The sequence below is a fragment of the Coptis chinensis genome, chromosome 5 (assembly GCF_015680905.1).
Source record: "Coptis chinensis isolate HL-2020 chromosome 5, ASM1568090v1, whole genome shotgun sequence".
Classification (NCBI taxonomy): Eukaryota; Viridiplantae; Streptophyta; class Magnoliopsida; order Ranunculales; family Ranunculaceae; genus Coptis; species Coptis chinensis.
Genome location: NC_141460.1, coordinates 8,056,178 through 8,074,418, shown reverse-complemented (window position 1 = coordinate 8,074,418; position 18,241 = coordinate 8,056,178). Strand labels below are relative to the sequence as shown.

At 34.6% G+C, this 18,241-nt stretch overlaps 1 protein-coding gene and 1 pseudogene across 5 annotated transcripts; both read left to right on the top strand.

Annotated features, from left to right (window-relative positions):
- The first annotated feature begins 505 nt into the window (after positions 1-505).
- Positions 506-4,841, top strand: LOC147496504 (aconitate hydratase-like). Of its 4 annotated transcripts, XM_086559501.1 has the most exons (7): positions 506-907; positions 1,419-1,520; positions 3,586-3,726; positions 3,809-3,865; positions 3,977-4,053; positions 4,151-4,314; positions 4,531-4,841. In XM_086559501.1, the coding sequence occupies exons 3-7, from the start codon at positions 3,592-3,594 to the stop codon at positions 4,659-4,661; spliced, it is 564 nt and encodes a 187-aa protein (XP_086415627.1). In that variant the 5' UTR covers positions 506-907; positions 1,419-1,520; positions 3,586-3,591; the 3' UTR covers positions 4,662-4,841. The 4 variants fall into 4 exon arrangements, with proteins under 4 accessions (XP_086415627.1, XP_086415625.1, XP_086415626.1 ...); XM_086559499.1 differs by lacking the exons at positions 506-907; positions 1,419-1,520 and adding an exon at positions 3,184-3,366 and having other exon boundaries at positions 3,983-4,053; XM_086559500.1 differs by lacking the exons at positions 506-907; positions 1,419-1,520 and adding an exon at positions 3,184-3,366 and having other exon boundaries at positions 4,151-4,308.
- A 73-nt stretch (positions 4,842-4,914) lies between these two features.
- On the top strand, positions 4,915-6,943 carry LOC147496503 (ETO1-like protein 1 pseudogene; annotated as a pseudogene). Its single transcript, XR_015196743.1, has 3 exons — positions 4,915-4,989; positions 5,109-5,938; positions 6,569-6,943. The product of XR_015196743.1 is annotated as an ETO1-like protein 1 pseudogene (transcript).
- The last annotated feature ends 11,298 nt before the right edge of the window (positions 6,944-18,241 follow it).

Below are 18,241 nucleotides of genomic sequence, written 5' to 3'. Positions count from 1 at the left end.
TGAATCTACTATCCAAAAGGAGGTATTGATATATTGTTGATGACTATAACGAAAAAAAAAAGCGGTTGGAATCGGTCGGAAAAAAGAGAAACTTCGGTTATCGAAGAGCGGACTCGGAAAAACTCGAAAGGCCGTAACTTTGGGTTTCAACTACCACCTTAAGTGCACCGCCATCACACTGAGAAAAAGAAACGGAAAATTGCAAAGATGCTATCTGGGCCGAGATTTGATCTTACTTTAAAGAACTACTAAAGTATAGAAGTAAAGACTTCTAGGTGCATGCTCACCAATCAGTCAATCACCATGTTTAGGGCTTTAAATTTAACCACCGTTTATACCCTTCAATTACAACACACAGACAAAGGTGTTTTATGTAAATTCAGGGCAAAAACCAAATCCACGCCTCTATATTGACATGTACGCGGTTTTTGCCACTTAACTACCATTAATACCGACTTCAATTACCATTAATACCCACTTAACTACCATTAATATGAGTTCTTTCAACTTCCCCTCTTTTCTTCATGAACTCTTTCCAGTACTGGTTTTTGCTTTATGCTTCCAATTCCGGTTAGAGAACATACTTTTGAGAACATAAAGTTTTTCCTTATCTTTGCTTTGTAGACCACCGGAAATACCAAATGCCTACAACGCGACGAATGTCAAGGTTTGCAGTTATCGTCACTTTATGGTGAATTATGTCCTTTTATGGTGAATTATATCCTAAAGGAACATTTCCCATTAGGAGAATAACAGAAGAAGATATATTAAGAGCAAGTTGTAACCATGAGGTTAGACGCGATTCATCCAGCAAGATATAAGAGCAAGATATATTAAGAGCAAGATATATTTCGAAGCAAAGTAGGCAAGGCCCGTTAGACGCGATTCATCCAGCAGTGCCCATGAGGTTAGTACATAATCTTTCAGTAATGTTTTTCCAGGAAATTCAACTAAGCGCAATCACCAAATTAAAGTGTACGTACCACTCCAATTAAATGCCTTTTTTCTTAATGGCTGGAATGCTTTTGCTCATCGATTTTTATTAACTTCCCACCCACAATGAGAGTGTATGTATCTTTTAAAAAACGTTTATAGAGTAATCCATTGAATGCAAATGTTCTGACTGAGAAATTAATTTGACAAGTTCCACTATCCATATAATGAAATATAAGAAATTAGGCATTGAGGCTTTAGAAAACAAGATAACAGACACAAACATTGTGGAAAAGGAAGTATGGTTATTGCTTATTGAACACAATTTGAAAATCATGTATGTTCTGGCTTTACAAGTTACATAATTTGAAATCGGGTATTCTTTTTTTTTCCCCAAATCTCTCTGTCTAACAAATTTCAAAGTCAATTTCTATTTTATTATTTCTGGTGGTTTATACCTTCCATCGGATTTGGTCCTATTGCAGGTATCCATCGGCTTTGGTCCTGTTGGAGGTACAGGACTATCGAGAGGCTTAATCTGGCTCAGAGATATTTGTTCTTGGTTAAATTTGCCCACCCTCAACTAGGTGAGAGATGCTGCTTTCTATTTGTACATGCACTTAGGATAGGAAAGTGTTATTGAAAATGTGCAGTATGTATGTATTAATGCTTTCTATAATGAGTAGAGCAAATGTGCAGTATGTATGGATTGACCCTTTTCTTTTTTTCATTTGCATTGTCCTTTAAGTTTTTATGATGCATATACGATTGATAATGTTTAGATATTGCAAGAGGTAAATCAAATGAATTTTAGGTTATAAACCCACAATTAACAAAACTTGATTAAGGGCCATCAGAAGAGTTAATTTGAGTGCTAGCACAAATATCCTTCAAATATCTGAAATGCCCAAGGTTTTCTAAGCAATGAACAACATTAGTGTGACTCATTTACTCGAGTGCACTCTGGGTGACCAGCATTTGCTGCACTCTCGCTGTCTGAGTGTTTCCCACTGTTTCTGTCCCTTAAGGCCTCAACAAGTTGGGCTTCCTGGTAAAAGCAGATTATGAATCGTGAACTTACATTTGTACAACATTTGCTTATATGTTGGAGAGGATTCTGGCCCACAATTAGCACACTTGAAAGTTGAAACCAATGTAAAAGTAGGAGACTCAACAGGTGAGTTGATTTTTTGTTTCGGTAAAGAACATGTGAGTTGATCACTTTGTGTGAAACTGTCAATCCGAATAATTCCAGTGCTATGGGCAAAAGGAAGGCAGAGGAAAGGTAAAACAAAACTTATATTTTCCCCTTTTTCAATAATTTGATTGTACTAAAATCATATGCAGTTGACCATCAAGCAAATATTTGATAGATTTGACCGATTGATTTGATTCAGTACCTAGAATAATAACATTAAGTACTAGGATACATGGTATTCTTTGTAGAGCCCTTTACCCTTACGATATAAGGAGTTATTTTCCTATCAGATCATGTTTGTGCAAATTATATCAAGTATATTATGAACTAAATAGATTTGGTCTAACTTGCTACCACAGTTTTTTTAATTACTATTCCAATAGAAAAATAGGCCCAACCCAATTAATTTCCCATACTAAACCTTTTCCAATTTTATCTGACCATTACATTGGGAAAGGTTACCATTCCTTATGCACTCTAGGAGATGACAGAGTACACATATATTTTGTTTTAGTTGTCAAGTTCTACTAGACAAAGCTACACGTCTGAAAAAATTGTAGCCATTATCAAGGTATGACATAATTTGATTCTTATATGATTATTATTTTTTTTTCTTTGTTAAGTTTAGTTTAGTTTTTATTCAAACTAAATACTTCTAATTTTTAACATGCTTGCATAAAACTTCAGAACATCTAATTTCCGGGTATCGTTTCTTCATTTTCTCTCATTGTACAGTCTGATTGCTTTTCATTTCTGTCCAGATACTACTGCAAGATAAATATTGTTTTTTTTTGGGTGCGAGTTTACCCAAATATATAAAATGTAAAACGTAAATATTGGCTCATTTCCATGGAACTCCACATAATATTGGCTCATTTCCATAGAACTCCACATAATATACTCATTTCCATGGCTTTCAAGGAGGCATTTACTACATTCCAATAAGAATTCATTTCTTTCCCATTTTCAATTAATAACTTTTGGAATTTAGGACGAGAGGCAGAGGAAGTAGAACCAATACTGGCTGCGCTACCAAAACTTGAACAGTAAGATCCTAAATCCCAATAGCCTTCTCACCTTTGTGATTGGACAGCATTTGATCTACTTAATCTCTAATTGTCAACCAAAGAAGTCTTAAGTATATGCACTAATAACTGATTCCGTACGATCTCATGTACATATATTGTTCATCAGTAGGTGTATATCTCAAATCTGATCTGTTGCCTCATGTTGAGGTGAGTTGTGATCATGCACTGCTCAGTTCTGTTTAGCTATAATTTGATATTCACCTTTGCAAAATTTGTGGAGTTCTATGGTAAGCTACGTGTTTACGTTCAATTTATGCTTTAGTCCTATTTAAGTGCGTGCTTTTGTCCATGCTGATTCTTTTTGATGTCTGGTACTATATTTTGTCTAATTTATATAATTGGACACAACTGTATATTTGTACTCAGGAAGTCATGAGTAAGCTTTCATTGGCTGACCATGCTACAATTGCAAATATGTCTCCTGAGTATGGAGCAACTATGGGATTTTTCCCTGTTGATCATGTTACTCTCCAATACTTGAAGTTGGCTAGAATAAGTGATGATACTGTGAGTCCTTTATTACTGCTAGATGATTTGTATTATGATTTTATCCCATATTGACCAACTTTTTTTTTCATTCAAAATTTAGGTCTCTATGATAGAGGCCTATCTACAGGCGAATAAAATGTTTGTGGATTACAACGAGGTACACTTATTTTATACTGCTTGGTCTTCTTACAATTTTTTTTTTTTTTTTGTTTTCCTAGCATTATCATGGATGAAGGTTCTTAACGTATGGTTTCTAACATGTACATAGCCTCAGATTGAGAGAGTGTACTCCTCTTATCTAGAATTGAATCTTGTGCTACAGCCATGGGTATCAGGTCCTAAGAGGTAAAAAAAAATTGTTTATAGTTGCATTGTTTTTTAGTAACCACTTTTGGTTAGTTCATAAGCAATCTCTTCTCTTGGCCCTTATGACTCTTGGCAGTCCCCATGACCGAGTTGTGTTAAGTGAAATGAAAACCGACTGGCATGCTTGCTTGGACAGCAAAGTTGGGTTCAATGAAACTTACCTTGCCGGGACAACATTTTCCACCTTCTTGAATGAGATCCAACCTTTAGGAGCCGAAGATAACTGTCAAAGAAGTGAAGGTCAGTCGAGTGTTATTTATATTGATAAATATGAAAACATGGTTAAATCTAGCAAGGGGACGTCATCAACAATCCATATATTTAGCATCAATTGGGGACTTACTAAATGGAAAATGCACTGCTTTAGTTGACTTAAAGTTATATATCTATTATTATTTATGATGTTATTATGTAATGATCATATCCTTTTTTTTTGTTGACTTGTGCAATATGCAGGTCTAATTCCACTGATGTTGAAGATCTTGAGAAGAGGTTGGCTTCACTTCGTCGCATCTGAATCATCCAGGATATCGAGTGCAAGATGCTACAGATACATATTATGCTTATGTAAGATAAGTCTGAAATGAAGTCAGTGCATGAAGATGTGATAACCATTAATATACTTTCATTAGATACATGTGTTCTTTTTCTCTGTAAAATTTCTACTATACTGGTGGGTGCATCTCTACTAGCTCAAATCAATCTATGTTCGATTTCAGACTGTGCAGAAGCCATTCCTTATTTAAATGTAGTTTTTCTTCAAAGTTTGTTTTCTGAGTTTTGGAGAGAACCCCATTTGGAGTTGTGGAGATCAGAGACTTATTCTTTCTGTTATGCCCCATGAGAAAAAAAATTCTGCCAGAAGCTTGTAAAGAAACCCAACTCCATGCACTCAATCCACAGTCATGGCTTCAAGTTGAGAGAGGAAAGCTTACTAAATCCCCTCTATTTTCCCCTTCTTCGATGTAAGTACTTTTTTTATTATTTAGCTTGGTTTCCTTTTCATGATATTGAGTTCATTTGTATGTTCTTAGAGAATCTCTCATCAAAGGTCCCGAACGCCTATTCTCCCATTTTATAATCCTGTCGATTATGTAGAAGTTCTAGCTCAAATTCATGAAGAACTTGAGTCTTACCCTCGTCACAAGAGGTCGAACCTTTACTTGCTACAGTTCCAAGTCTTTAGAGGGCTTGAAGAAGTCAAACTGTTACGGAGGAGTCTCCTTCTAGCTTGGCAGAAAGCAAGCACAATTCATGAGAAAATTGTTTTTGGGGCGTGGTTAAAGTACGAGAAGCTAGGTGAGGAGCTAATATCTGAGTTGCTTGCTTCTTGTGGTAAATGTGCTCAGGAGTTTGGGCCAATAGGCATTGCCTCATAGCTTCCCACTGGTATGGATTTTAATTCCCCTGAAATATATGGGATAAATGAGAAGCGAGTGTCTCGAACTATCTTCTTTCAAATTGAAGATGAGAGAATAACCTGTGACCGACAGAAGATTGTCGCCCTGTCAGCTGCATTTAATTCATTGCTTAATGGGGATTTTACTGAATCACTTCAAGAAGACAGATATTTCCAAAAATGGCATTTCTCCATCGGGTATGAGGGCAATCAGGGATTTTAGTGAAACTGAGAGTCTAAATGAAATTTGTCCTGATCTTTTTTTGGAATTATTGATATTTTCCAATAAATTTTGCTGTTAAAGGCTCAAAGATGCCTGTGACAGGACACTTTCATCTTTTGTTACTTCAAGAGAAGAAGCAGTGGACCTTATAGAATTGACGCTGCTATAGAATTGCGTAGGTTCTTGGGGCTTCCCTCCATACACACAAATGCTTATCGTCTCGTGAATAGTGAAGGAGACAGGTGAACTTCCTTATTTGATTTCCTGAGATTCCTTACTTATTGGTTATGTCTGCCACTGTCATTTAACAGAAGCTTGTATCATTTGGAAACCACGTGTGGAAACTTCAGCTTCGTATGAACTTTACATCTGTATTATTTGTGTTACGCGGGAACACCCCTGATTCAATAACATAGTTTCTGCCACCCAGTTCCTGTAGACTCCAATTGAAAGCATAGATCAGTACCAATACTTAGTAAGTAGTAACTCGGCTGAAAAATCATAACCCGTACTGATATATAGTGCTAAACTTGTGTGTGTGGATGTGAAGGGGCAGGGGGTATGGTAGTTCCTAACTTTTCCAAGTGTAGAAAAAAAAAACGCTCAGCTAATGGCTAGAAATCAGAATTTAAACATTATTTTTCGCATGTGGGATTGCGGGTCCTGTAAATCAATTTGGTCATAACGGTCTGTTACTGATTCACTGGCTGATCCCAGTTGACTAAATGATGCTCTTTTTTCAATTCTACTATCTAATTGGAAGGAGAAATAGTGTTTTCCTCAATGTGAATTTTATGTTCAGTTTCTGCTATTGAATCGACAAGCTCAGCTCTGTGATTTCCTCCTTTAACCCTCTTGGATGGATGTATCAGGAGAGAGCACTATACTGTGAAGGCGAGAAGAAGTGTGATAATCTTGACAAGGCAACAAAATTGGATCCAATATTTAACTACCTGTACATGTATCGGGCTGCATGCCTAATGAGGAAGCAAAGTGTTGAAGCTGCTCTGGCAGAAATAAACCGTGTTCTTGGTTTCAAGCTTGCATTGGAATGCTTGGAACTCCGGTTTTGTTTCTATCTGGCACTAGAGGACTACCGAGCTCCCTTATGCGATGTTCAGGCAATTCTTACATTGTCTCCCAAGTATAGGATGTTTGAAGGACGGGTGGCTGCTACCCAACTATGTACACTTATGCATGAATACCAAGTTGTATGTAGGCTATCATTTATGCATATGTCATTATCATTATAAAATGTTTTTTGTTTTGAATATTATTAGGCTATTAATTATGCTTATATGTCTATTATTTAAAATTCTATTCTTTCAAATTATAGTCACCATGGACCAACAGAGAACTGTGAAAATGCATCGACCAAGGTGCGCGGGAATAATTGCGCACGAATGGTTGACGTATTTTAGGCGTGTTGATTCTTTGACTGCATTTTGTTTCCTACTATAAACAACTACTTCAAAATAAAATTACTAGAAATTCCGACATAGGTCACACATTTGAAAATACTTGGGTATGTATACCAAAATGAATGCCACAAAGAACCACAAACAACATAATAAGCATCTCATAACAAAACGTGCCGTACGAAGTATGGGGCAGATCTACTTAAAAAAATAGTCGTTTTATACTATCATCTTCCTACCATGTTTCATATAGGAAACCAATAAATGTTTTATAGTTTTTGAGCCACGCTTATTATATAAGCGTTCGTCACATTAAAGGATCACCTTTTTATAGCAATAAGAACGCTTAATGAAGTATATAAAGCTATTAATCCAACGATTGAAAATAGTATATAAACGCAATAAAAGTGTGGAATGTTGAATATAAACAACATTTCATTCGTGGTACAAGTTACTTAAACAACATTTCATTACTTGCAGGTTGCTAGAGAGTACAAGTTACTTGGCTGAATGATGAGTGATCCTTCAGGGTATTTAGAGTGCAATGGAGCAAGGATCTCTTAAAATATGGATTGAATCTGAATCCACTCCAACTGTACAAACTTTGGGCATTGAGGTGCAAAAGGACATGAACTATGAAAATTTCGCAGAAGACACTATGGTTAAATATAGAACAGCTTAACTCTCCTCTTGATAACTATGTTCACATTCTCTTCAATAAGTTTTGTGTATCGTTCATGTGCAGAGCACGTGCATTTTGCTAGTATATTATAGAGGGGGAGGGATAGAGCCACATTTTTGTGCAAGAAATGGGGCTCAGCCCCCTAGTTTAGATCCGGGTTCATGTAAACCCCTCCCCTTCGCCCCGTACCATAAAACCTCCCTATTTCTGATGCCTCGTGGCTTAAGCTTCCTATTTTGTGATTATACAAAAATCACAATCTCTTTCTTATCTCTTAATCTCTTTCTATTCCTCTTTTACCTTTTGCAGAAAAAAAAAAAAAAAAAAAAAACTCATTTTCATTCCTTAGTTTCTCTCCTTCAATTAATTTTCATCTCCTTCAATCATTTCAATGAAAAAGAACACTAAATCAACTTCAATAACACACAATTCAATATTGAAATTATAATAACAAGTTTCGGCAATTAAGAAATTAGGTTTGATGAAAAAGAAATATTTTCAACAATGTAAGAAATCAAATTTAACAATGAAAAAACATGGTTTCATGATGAAAAAACACGATTCTACTGTGAAGAATCACTCTCTTTCTCATTTCGAGTGATTGTTGTGAATTTTTGTTTTTGTTTTATTGATTTTTCTTTCTTCTTCCTAATTTAAATAAATTGGGTTCCTGTGACTATGTAAATTTGTTTTCGCATAGAAATTTAAGTATGCAAATTTATTTTTACATATTGATTTTCCCAATTGAGATCGTGGTGACTATGTAAATATGGTTTTACATAATCGTTTTAGTATGCAAATTTATTTTTACATAATGATTTTTATGTGCAGGTGTGAGTCTGTAACTATATAAATTTGTTTTTAGATGGATATTTTTAGTATGCAAATGTATGTTTACATAGTGATTTCTCTGCATATCTCATGACTATGTAAATTTGTTTTTACATAATCGTTTTAGTATGCAAATTTATTTTTACATAATGATATTTATGTGCGGGTGTGAGTCTATGACTATGTAAATTTGTTTTTACATGGAAATTTCAGTATGCAAATTTATGTTTATATAGTGATTTCTCTTCATATCTCATGACTATGTAAATTTGTTTTTACGTGGAAATTTAAGTATGCAAATTTAGTTTTACATAGTAATTTTTCTATGCAAATTATTTTTACATACTGATTTTCAATGAAAATTTAATTTTTACATATTGATTTTATATCAGAGATGTTTGTGTTCTAAAGAATTTTGATTCAGCGATATCATTGCTTGACATATCTTGTGTGATATACGTTCTCCCATTGCGCCACAAACGAGTGTTGGATCTTGTTTCTTTTGAGTAACAAGTGTTGGATCTACAAATCTACAATCATATTTACTTTTTCTTTTTAATGTTCCAATCATTTTTTTTTTTCCATTTCAATTTTTTTTTTTGAAGATAGAAATTTAATCTTTGTATTGTTTTTGGGTTGTGTGTGTGTGTGTGTGTGTTTTTTTTTTTTTTTCGACGGAAAGAGGATGTAGAAGGAGAGAACGTGGATCTTTTGGAGGCGGAGGGGTATTTTGGCCAGTTTATTATTGTGGTTTTGCATTTTAAAAAACAGGGAGTTTTTATCACTTTGTCAGTGTAAATGGGGTTTTTATGTAGGCAGTTGAAGGTAGAGGGATATTAAATGCAAAACCTGCATTTTTGTGTGTACATTATAGCCACATTTTCGACATATAAATGAATTAAGGCCTGATTTTTTGTGGAGATGATTCCCCCACCATGAAAATCATTCTTACAAAAAATTATAATATTTGGATATGTCTAACTATGTAAAAATTAGTGTTCATTTTTGAACTTTTCATCTCACGGTCAAAAACTTTTGTGAGCATGTTCTAAGGTTAGACTTCTTTGATTAATAAGCTAAATTTTTGTAAGCATGTTCTCGATGGTGGAGAGATAATATCTATAAAAATTCAATCCCTAATTAAATTTTTAAATCCATGATTTTGTTTAGATCCGTGTACAATGTGGCTAGAATGTGGCTCTATCCCTCTCCCTTATAACACTATTAGTTACATTGGTGGATGGGGGTGGGACCAATTGCTAATTTTCTTTCAACATTTGACTACCCATGTTTCCTTAAGAAAATATTTTCTCGGAAAATGAATTCCTTACACAAATAACAAATAAAAAAAAATTGCCGCTGGAAAACTTGTTGGTTATAAAACGCAAAGAAAACAAAAATAAAACGCTAAATCTATGGTGCGCGAGATGTACCGAAACTCATGGTGCACGCGTTTTCTAGTCACACATTTGCGAGGGTAGAACCGGAACAAACCGAGTGAACAAGTTAATGCAACAAAAAAGTAACATAAACTACTATTCCAGGTGAACAAGTTAATGCAACAAAAAAGTAACATAAACTACTATATGTTACAATCGATAACATAGTTTGATGTAAATTATCGTTGTTGTGTCTTCTAGAGTGCGCTTGTTTCCATTAATGAATGTAAGACATGTTTACAAAAAATACGAGGTTAATTGAGAATATAATCATATCACTATCTCTAATCTTATTTCTCACTATATTGACAACAAGGTAATAACCAATTTCTCATTACTAATCCTCCATTACTAACAACACAATGTGTGTGAATATTTTGATTCCTCTAAGAGTTGTTGTCAACCATCAAAAACAAAAGTGAAAGAGTTGTTGTGGGTGCTAGATTTGTTCTAATAGGCTCACCAAAATTTGTCTAGAATCCATATTCCCTTGATTCTTCTATTGATCCTTGGTTCGATTAAAATGACTTATGTTGTCACTTCCAACATATCTGTTACATTTTAGTGCCACGAACGACATACAAAAAAAATATGTGTTTAATGGATATATATAATACATTATGATACTAATAGTAGCATACTATAACAGTTGTTGTTCGTTCCAATAGGCTCACCAAAACTGGTTTGATTAAAATCATTTATGTTGTCACTTCCAGCATATTTGGCACATTTCCCCCTCATGAACGACATACAAGATCGGTATGTTTTTAATGACTCTATATTATGCATTATATTACTAATAGTTACATACTGTAAAGTTATGCAATAACAAGTTATGGAAGTTCTATATTTTTTATAATTTGAGTCACTTCCAGCATATTTGGCACATTTTGCCCCCAGTTACATATAAGATCGATGTCTTTAATGACTCTATATTATTTATTATGTTACTAATGGTTACATACTGTAAAGTTATGCAATAACAGGTTATGCAAGTTGTATATTTTTTATAATTTGAGTCATAGGATTGGAGCCCTCGAAGAAGTCACACATTTATGTTGTTTTTTATTATATAATACATTTTCTACTTTTAGTATATTTATAATGTCAAACTACCACTTGAATTGAAATCGCTTGTCAGCTTGTGTATGCATATCATTTTAATTATTAGCAATATACTAATAAGTATTTACTCTGTTTAAATTGGTGCCTAGAATTAAAGTCCCCTTATAGATCTAAAAAATTGAGGGTGTAAGAACTAGTTCTACTCAACTACTTATGAGGTGGCAGCTCACCAAAATCTGTCTAGAATCCAAATTCCCTTGGTTCTTCTACTGATCCCTAGTTCGATTAAAATGACTTATGTTCTCACTTCCAATATATATGTTACATTTTAGTGCCACAAAAAATATACAAGAAAAATATGTGTTTAATGGATATATATAATACATTATGGTACTAATAGTAACATACTATTGATGTCCGTTCCAATAGGCTCACCAAAACTGGTTGGATTAAAATCACTTATGTTGTCACTTCCAGCATATTTGTCACATTTTCCCCCAATGAACGACATACAAGATCCATATGTCTTTAATGACTCTATATTATGCATTATGTTACTAATAGTTACATACTGTAAAGTTATACAATAGATCGGAGACCCTAGCCCAACCCACAAGCCCAAGTCACCCCATCAACAAACCCAACCCAAAAAACCGCCGACTCTCCATCTCTAAAAATCAAACCCTCAATTCGTACAGCAAACTCAAACACTCTCTCACCAACACTCTCATTCCAAATAACCAGTGACTACTCTCCCTCTCATTCTGTAACATTCTCTCTTCGCATCATAAATAATTGGTACAAATTTCTTATTCCTTACACATTTCGGTTTAATGTTAAATTGATTATGTGCTTGTGAGGCAAAATTGAATTATACATTAACATTTTAGGGTATTAGTCAGTTTGAACCCCATTAGGAAATCTAAATGTAACTTAATGTAAAATTTGATTTATGCATTATTTTCTTATTTTTTATTTGCACGGGTTTTTATAGTATGTGGAGTTTGAATTCTAAATTGCAGTTTTTCATTTTGTAATTATTGTTTTGATGAGTTGTGTGTTTTTTTTTTTTTATAATTGAAGTTATTTTTCTATATTGTATAGCTTATGGAAGAGACAGGGGATGTAGAAAGGGGGAATATGAAAATTGATTCCACTATAGAAAGGTATGAAGAGAATGCCAATGAAAGTGAAGATGTAGATATTAGTGAGGATGGCAATGAAGGTAAAGTTGGAGGTGATGGTGGCAAAGATGAGGGAGACATGAATGGTGGAGATGGTGAGTACCGGCAATGCCAGTATCGCGGTGGCCCAACGGACTCGTCCCTTCTGTATAACTATTTTGTGCACGTGGCTCGCAATGTTTGGAATGGGAATGTAATTTGAATATATGTACTTATTTATTTAGCATTTATTTATGATTACTTAACTTCGTGTGCAATTTAATTTTGTGCGTTGTATTGTTTTAGGAGCGTGGTCCACTGAAGTGTATTCAACACAATAAGAAGTTGAATCAATGGAACATCATGGAAGAATGCAAAAGTTTTAGATCTGAGCTAAAAAAGACAGGCTTGTATGACTTGGTGATTGGTGTAGACCAGTACCCTCTGGATTTCATGCTTATCTCAGCGTTCGTTGAGAGGTGGCATCAAGAGACTAATACTTTCCACATGCGATTTGGAGAGCTGACCATCACCTTGGATGATGTGTCACAGATCCTGGGTGTGCCCATTATTGGTAAAAGTGTTCATGGAAGTACCGATAATGACTTGAAGAAAATGGAGGCGGAGCAACTGCTCCATGAAGTTCTTGGAATATCGTTGGTTGCGGTGAAAGAAGAGTTGGAGAATTTTAGGTCTATGAGTGTGAGGTCGGAGTTTATTTGGAAACAGTTGGTGGAGAAATGCAAACCAAAGGTCAAGAAGAAAAAGGAGGGGTGGAACTATTAGGTAGGGGTCGAGTAGAGAAGAAATCCAATGTGCAATAAAGGGATATCTTTTTTTATTTTTTTGGTTGTACCCTCTTTTGCGACAAGACGGGACATGCAATTCCAATTGTTTATTTGAGGTTGCTTTAGGGTATGGAAGGAGATCAAAGAGTATGCTTGGGGTGCCGCTATACTTGCATATCTCTATCGGCAACTGGGGGTTGCAACATGTACTGATGTGAAATCGATTTCCGGCTATTTGGCTCTCCTCCAGGTAATTGTTTATTTTTATTTTTTATTTTAGTCTCTTTAATTATTGATGCCTTAGTATAGTAAATACCTATAGTAAATATTTTTTTTTTAAATATTGTTTTTTTAAATCATTTCCCTAGGTTTAGGCCCCACTCTAACCTAAGGTATAGCTTTGAGTTGCCGCGTGTGAAGAGGCACTCAAAATCCAAGGTGCAGTATGAGGACCCGGCAATGTCTTTGTAGTGGATACGAATGATGTTGGATAGGATGGAGGCAGTCGGGGTAAGCATTGGGCTTTTTTTATAGCTTCATTTAATCTCTTTTGAGGACGAAAGTTTTATTTTCTTAATTTATTTTGAAGGTTTATTGGGATCCGTATGCTGATGTTAGAGAGTGGCCCCCAGTAGATGAGATAGTGTTTTATGAAGGTTGTATATGCTTCATGGATATAAATGAGCATTACAATATTAGTAGAGTAATGTGCCAGGTTGGTTATGTGTAGAGTGTACCGAAGCACCCACCAAGACCCAACAACACCGTGGTTACTGTTTCCGACCGTGGGTATAAGGTTCAATACTCTACTGTGATGCGGTGTTGGGATTTGTGGAACAATCATGTGTTAAGCTTTCCCCATCGAGGACGTAAAGTAAAGTATTCATCAGAGTGCAACAATAAGTATTTTGCATGGTATCCCTTCGTAACCCAGCTTGTAGTGATGAACCCTGAGCATTTGGAATCATTCAACATTGAGGATCCGACCTACGAGTTGGTGAGTTTTCTTTATGGGGAGCCTTTATTTATTTGTTTTATTTACTTGTTCTTCATTATTTAATCAGTTTGTATTATTTATTTGTTTTTCCTCTTTTCTTAATAGCCTTCTTAATTATTTTGCAGTATGATGTTTTGGAAGAAACAGGGCGTATGATTCAACGCGGATTGATGATTGTGTTGATGCAATTCCTGCGGATGCTTTGAGATATTTCCGAAGAGCGTATCAGATGACACAGACAAAGTTCATTCCTACTGGAGATTGTGGTGATGTTTGATGATGAAGCGTAAAATTGTCTAGTTACGTTGGTTTTGTTTCTCATTTGTTAAGAGTCTATTGCTTGTCTGTTTGCTGTCTAGGACTGCTTCTCTGCATTGTGTTTGTTTGCATTGTGTGTATCTGTGTTTTGTGTATTTAAATGCCATTATAAAGAAAGTAATTTATATGTTGATCGATCAGTGTTCATCTTGTTTGTTCAAATTGAAACATTAATAGAACAGAAAAAACGGAAGAAGAACAACAAATTTCCACCAACATTAACAAGACCACTTTTCACATTCGAATTGCAGAGCACAACAATTAATCGCTACATGTAAGTCACCAACAGTATCATACTCCAATTTCTTATTTCGATCTGTTCTACTCTGTAGTACCGAACAGAAGCATTTCAACATATGTTATCAACAGTGGCATCCTCCAACAATAAGCATTCACACTTCCTTTCAAAGCATTCTGGCCTTCATTTGCCTTCCGCAATTTTTGAAGCCCCTTATTATTTTGGCGTCTTGACGCAAAATGATAAAACATATGATGAATAATTTACCTACGAAATGAACAATGAGACTCAAAACGTAAGTAAACTAAAACTTCTTTATGATGCTTATATTTATCAAAGTTTCTCTACTCTCAATCCTATGAGATATAGTGGAGTAGGAAGTTCGTTCCACTCCTAGTGCTCTAGCATGGAATGTTTTCTAATCTAATTAGTCGTTTTTAAGTCAATGAGAGCTTTACGAAGGTGATTACTACGATACTTACTGAATTTGATTACTTGAATTTAACTACGAATGCTATGGAAATACGATTGTTTGAATCTAGACAAAGAAATTAGAGGGGAATTGAATCCACCTCGAATCCAACTTAACAACCTAGCGTAGAATGTTGTATCTCAATTCTCACGTTCTCACGGCGAGAATTTTGAGTTCTAATCCCTAGTGTTCGTGGCATTTCTACCGAATACTAACTAGCATGTGAGGTCGTCTACCCATTCTCATGGCGAAACACGACCTTCTAGAGTGGAATAGATTCTACAATCAATTCTATACTAACCACTAAGTTTTCATCAAGGCTTCATCAACCCCTCTAATGGAGGTTTTAGCCTTGAGTCATCAAACTAACATTTCCCATTGAATCTAAACTAAACATAATGTAAGAAATTGAAATTTACTTACTTAAACAATAATGATTAAAATCTAATTAACAACTAAGAAATGGTAACTAACAATAATTAAAACAGATATAATAGATTGAAATACATAATTCAAAATTGATAAAATAACTATTTTATTTATCTAAATCAATCAAGAACAATGATTCAAAGATTTAATCTAAAACAAGAATTGAAAATGGAACTAAAACTTAATTTAATTAATAAAACTAGATCTAGAATTCTATATATTAATTTAGGTCTAACTAGCTACCATTAACAAAGAGTGAAGCTTTGGTTTTTATACTCTCAGATCCAAAAATCGTGCATGGGCTTGGAGCCATGTTTTGGGCCAGAGAATCAGGCCCAAAACCCAATTCTTTCAGTCCAAAAAGGCCTCTTTAGCTGCAGTTTGCTTCAACAGACTTTTCGTCCACTTTTGCTCCTCTGATTGGGTCAAGGCTTGGACCATTGGAAAGCTCTTTCCGAGCCGGTCGTTTTGACATAAGGTAGGCCCAATTCCGAGGTCTGAGTCCAAAGATATGATCTTCGGAAGTTCTGTTGACTTTGTCCACTATTTCTGCCTGCGTGGACTTTGACTTTTCAGCTTTGACCAGGCCTTAGAAAGGCTTTGTCTTCTTGAATCTTGGCCTTTAATCACGGAACTCCTTAGTAACCGACCTTTGCTCCTTTATCTCGCTAAAAGTGGCACATTTTACGCACATAATGGACTTTGAAGCCCGAAATGCATAAAAACACGAATGTCGTGTTAACTCTTAATTATTACTCACATAATTGGTCTAAAAGTATGATATTCGGGGTTAAAACTACAGTTTTGGGCTCTTATCAAACCACCCCAAACAGCATTTTGCTTGTCCTCAAGCAAAAGATGAGAAATTAGAATAAGTGACCAAAATGGAGTTCTATCTACTCGCTTTATTTGAAAGTCGATTGCATTAACCATATGCAACAAGGCCTTAAACCACTAGGAATTCCCTAGTGGACGAAGTTATAGCCCTCGTGAGAGTTTTCCAGTGAAGGTACTCACAAACTTCATCTATACTACAGCGACTAAGAAATAAAACTATTGTTTTCTTATTCATGCTCTAAATTAACTATACCTCTCACTAGCAATGCATATAGAGTAATCAAGTGAAACCTAAGCTAATATATGCATAATAATCAATCATCTACAATAAACATATATACAATGAGTAATACTATGAAATGCAATAGCAGGTCCGTTTCAAACTTCGGAATAGCGCCCTTAAGTAGGTTCTCACAATAATAGTCAAGATCAACACTGATTTTTCCACTCAAGTTTAGCATTTACTAGTGCACGATGGGCACACTTTACCTTACAATCTCAATGACACACAAGGAAGCCAGAGTCAATCAAACACATCTGTGACTTACTATCACACTAACCTATTCCTAATTGAGCTAGAGGTCTTTATTAGGTGTTTCGGGGATTAGGAGATGGTTTAAGAAGGAAGGAAATGGATATTCAAAAAGGACAAGTCTGAGATAAAAGAGTCTTCATATTATGTAACTAGAGAAAACCTTGTTATTTACTTTTGCTTCTACACTTTGTTTCCATCCTTAGCCATATTTTTTCTTTGGCTTTTGACTCCTTTTATTCTATTTTTTTTTTTTTGGAGTTTTTATTTTATTTCTATTTTTATTTTTCTTTTATTTGGATGGAAACTTCTTTTCTTTATTCTCTGAAGCAACTAACTAATTTTTGTTTACACATATTTTTCTCTTCTTCTTTCTTCCTCATTCTATTCTCAGACTTATTCTAAATTGGGTAGGTTGCTTTTTTTTTTTATTTTGTTTTGTTTTTGTAACAGGGTAAAAGATTTGTGGTTTATGAAAGGCTAAAGAAAGATTCAAGTAACTTAGCAGAAAAAATATACTTAGGTCGGAATTTCTAGCTATATCGATCCAAAAAGGGCCTAAATTCTCTTAGGACATGGTATAGTGGTCAAGCAAGTGGACGTGTGATTTCTCTATTCGGAATATACTTCTCCCTTGTGTCATTTCTCAAATGTTTCACTCATATAAGGCTTTAGGCTATATTCTCACAGGATTTGTAGAATAAGTACTCTAGCCTAGATTTCAGAAACTTACTGACAAACAATCATAGATACTCATGTAATATATTTATAGATAGATGCAACGATTATTACCTACATATTAACCTAAGTTTCTAAAAACTATTCTAATGCAAAAGCTACGTGAGACTTCTAGATTATTAAGAGCATAGAGAAAGAAACAATACCAATATTCCTAAGTGTATAGCATAAACTTTTTATTATTATTTTTATTTTTATTTATTTATTTTTTTTAAGACAAATAATACGTAATATACAACCTAATATGTGCTTAACATTTACATCGTGTTTCTATACCACCCCCAAACAATTTGGGAGAAGGGGGTTCATGAAACAATTCAATAGCACAATTAAATTATGTAACTAACTAATTTTTATAATTTTTAACATTTTATAAATAAAAGTGCATAATTTACATCCTAAAAGTGTCTAATTTTTGCAAATGTTTCTATCCCACCCCAAACAATCGAACGCTTTCTCCTCAAAGTGTAAAGAGATAAGGAAAGAATTTACCATAGAAACGTGGCAAAAATTGGCGCACTGTGAATGTAAATATTGTAAAGATGATATGATAATATGAAGCACAATTAAACTGTTACATACTAACTAACACAAACTC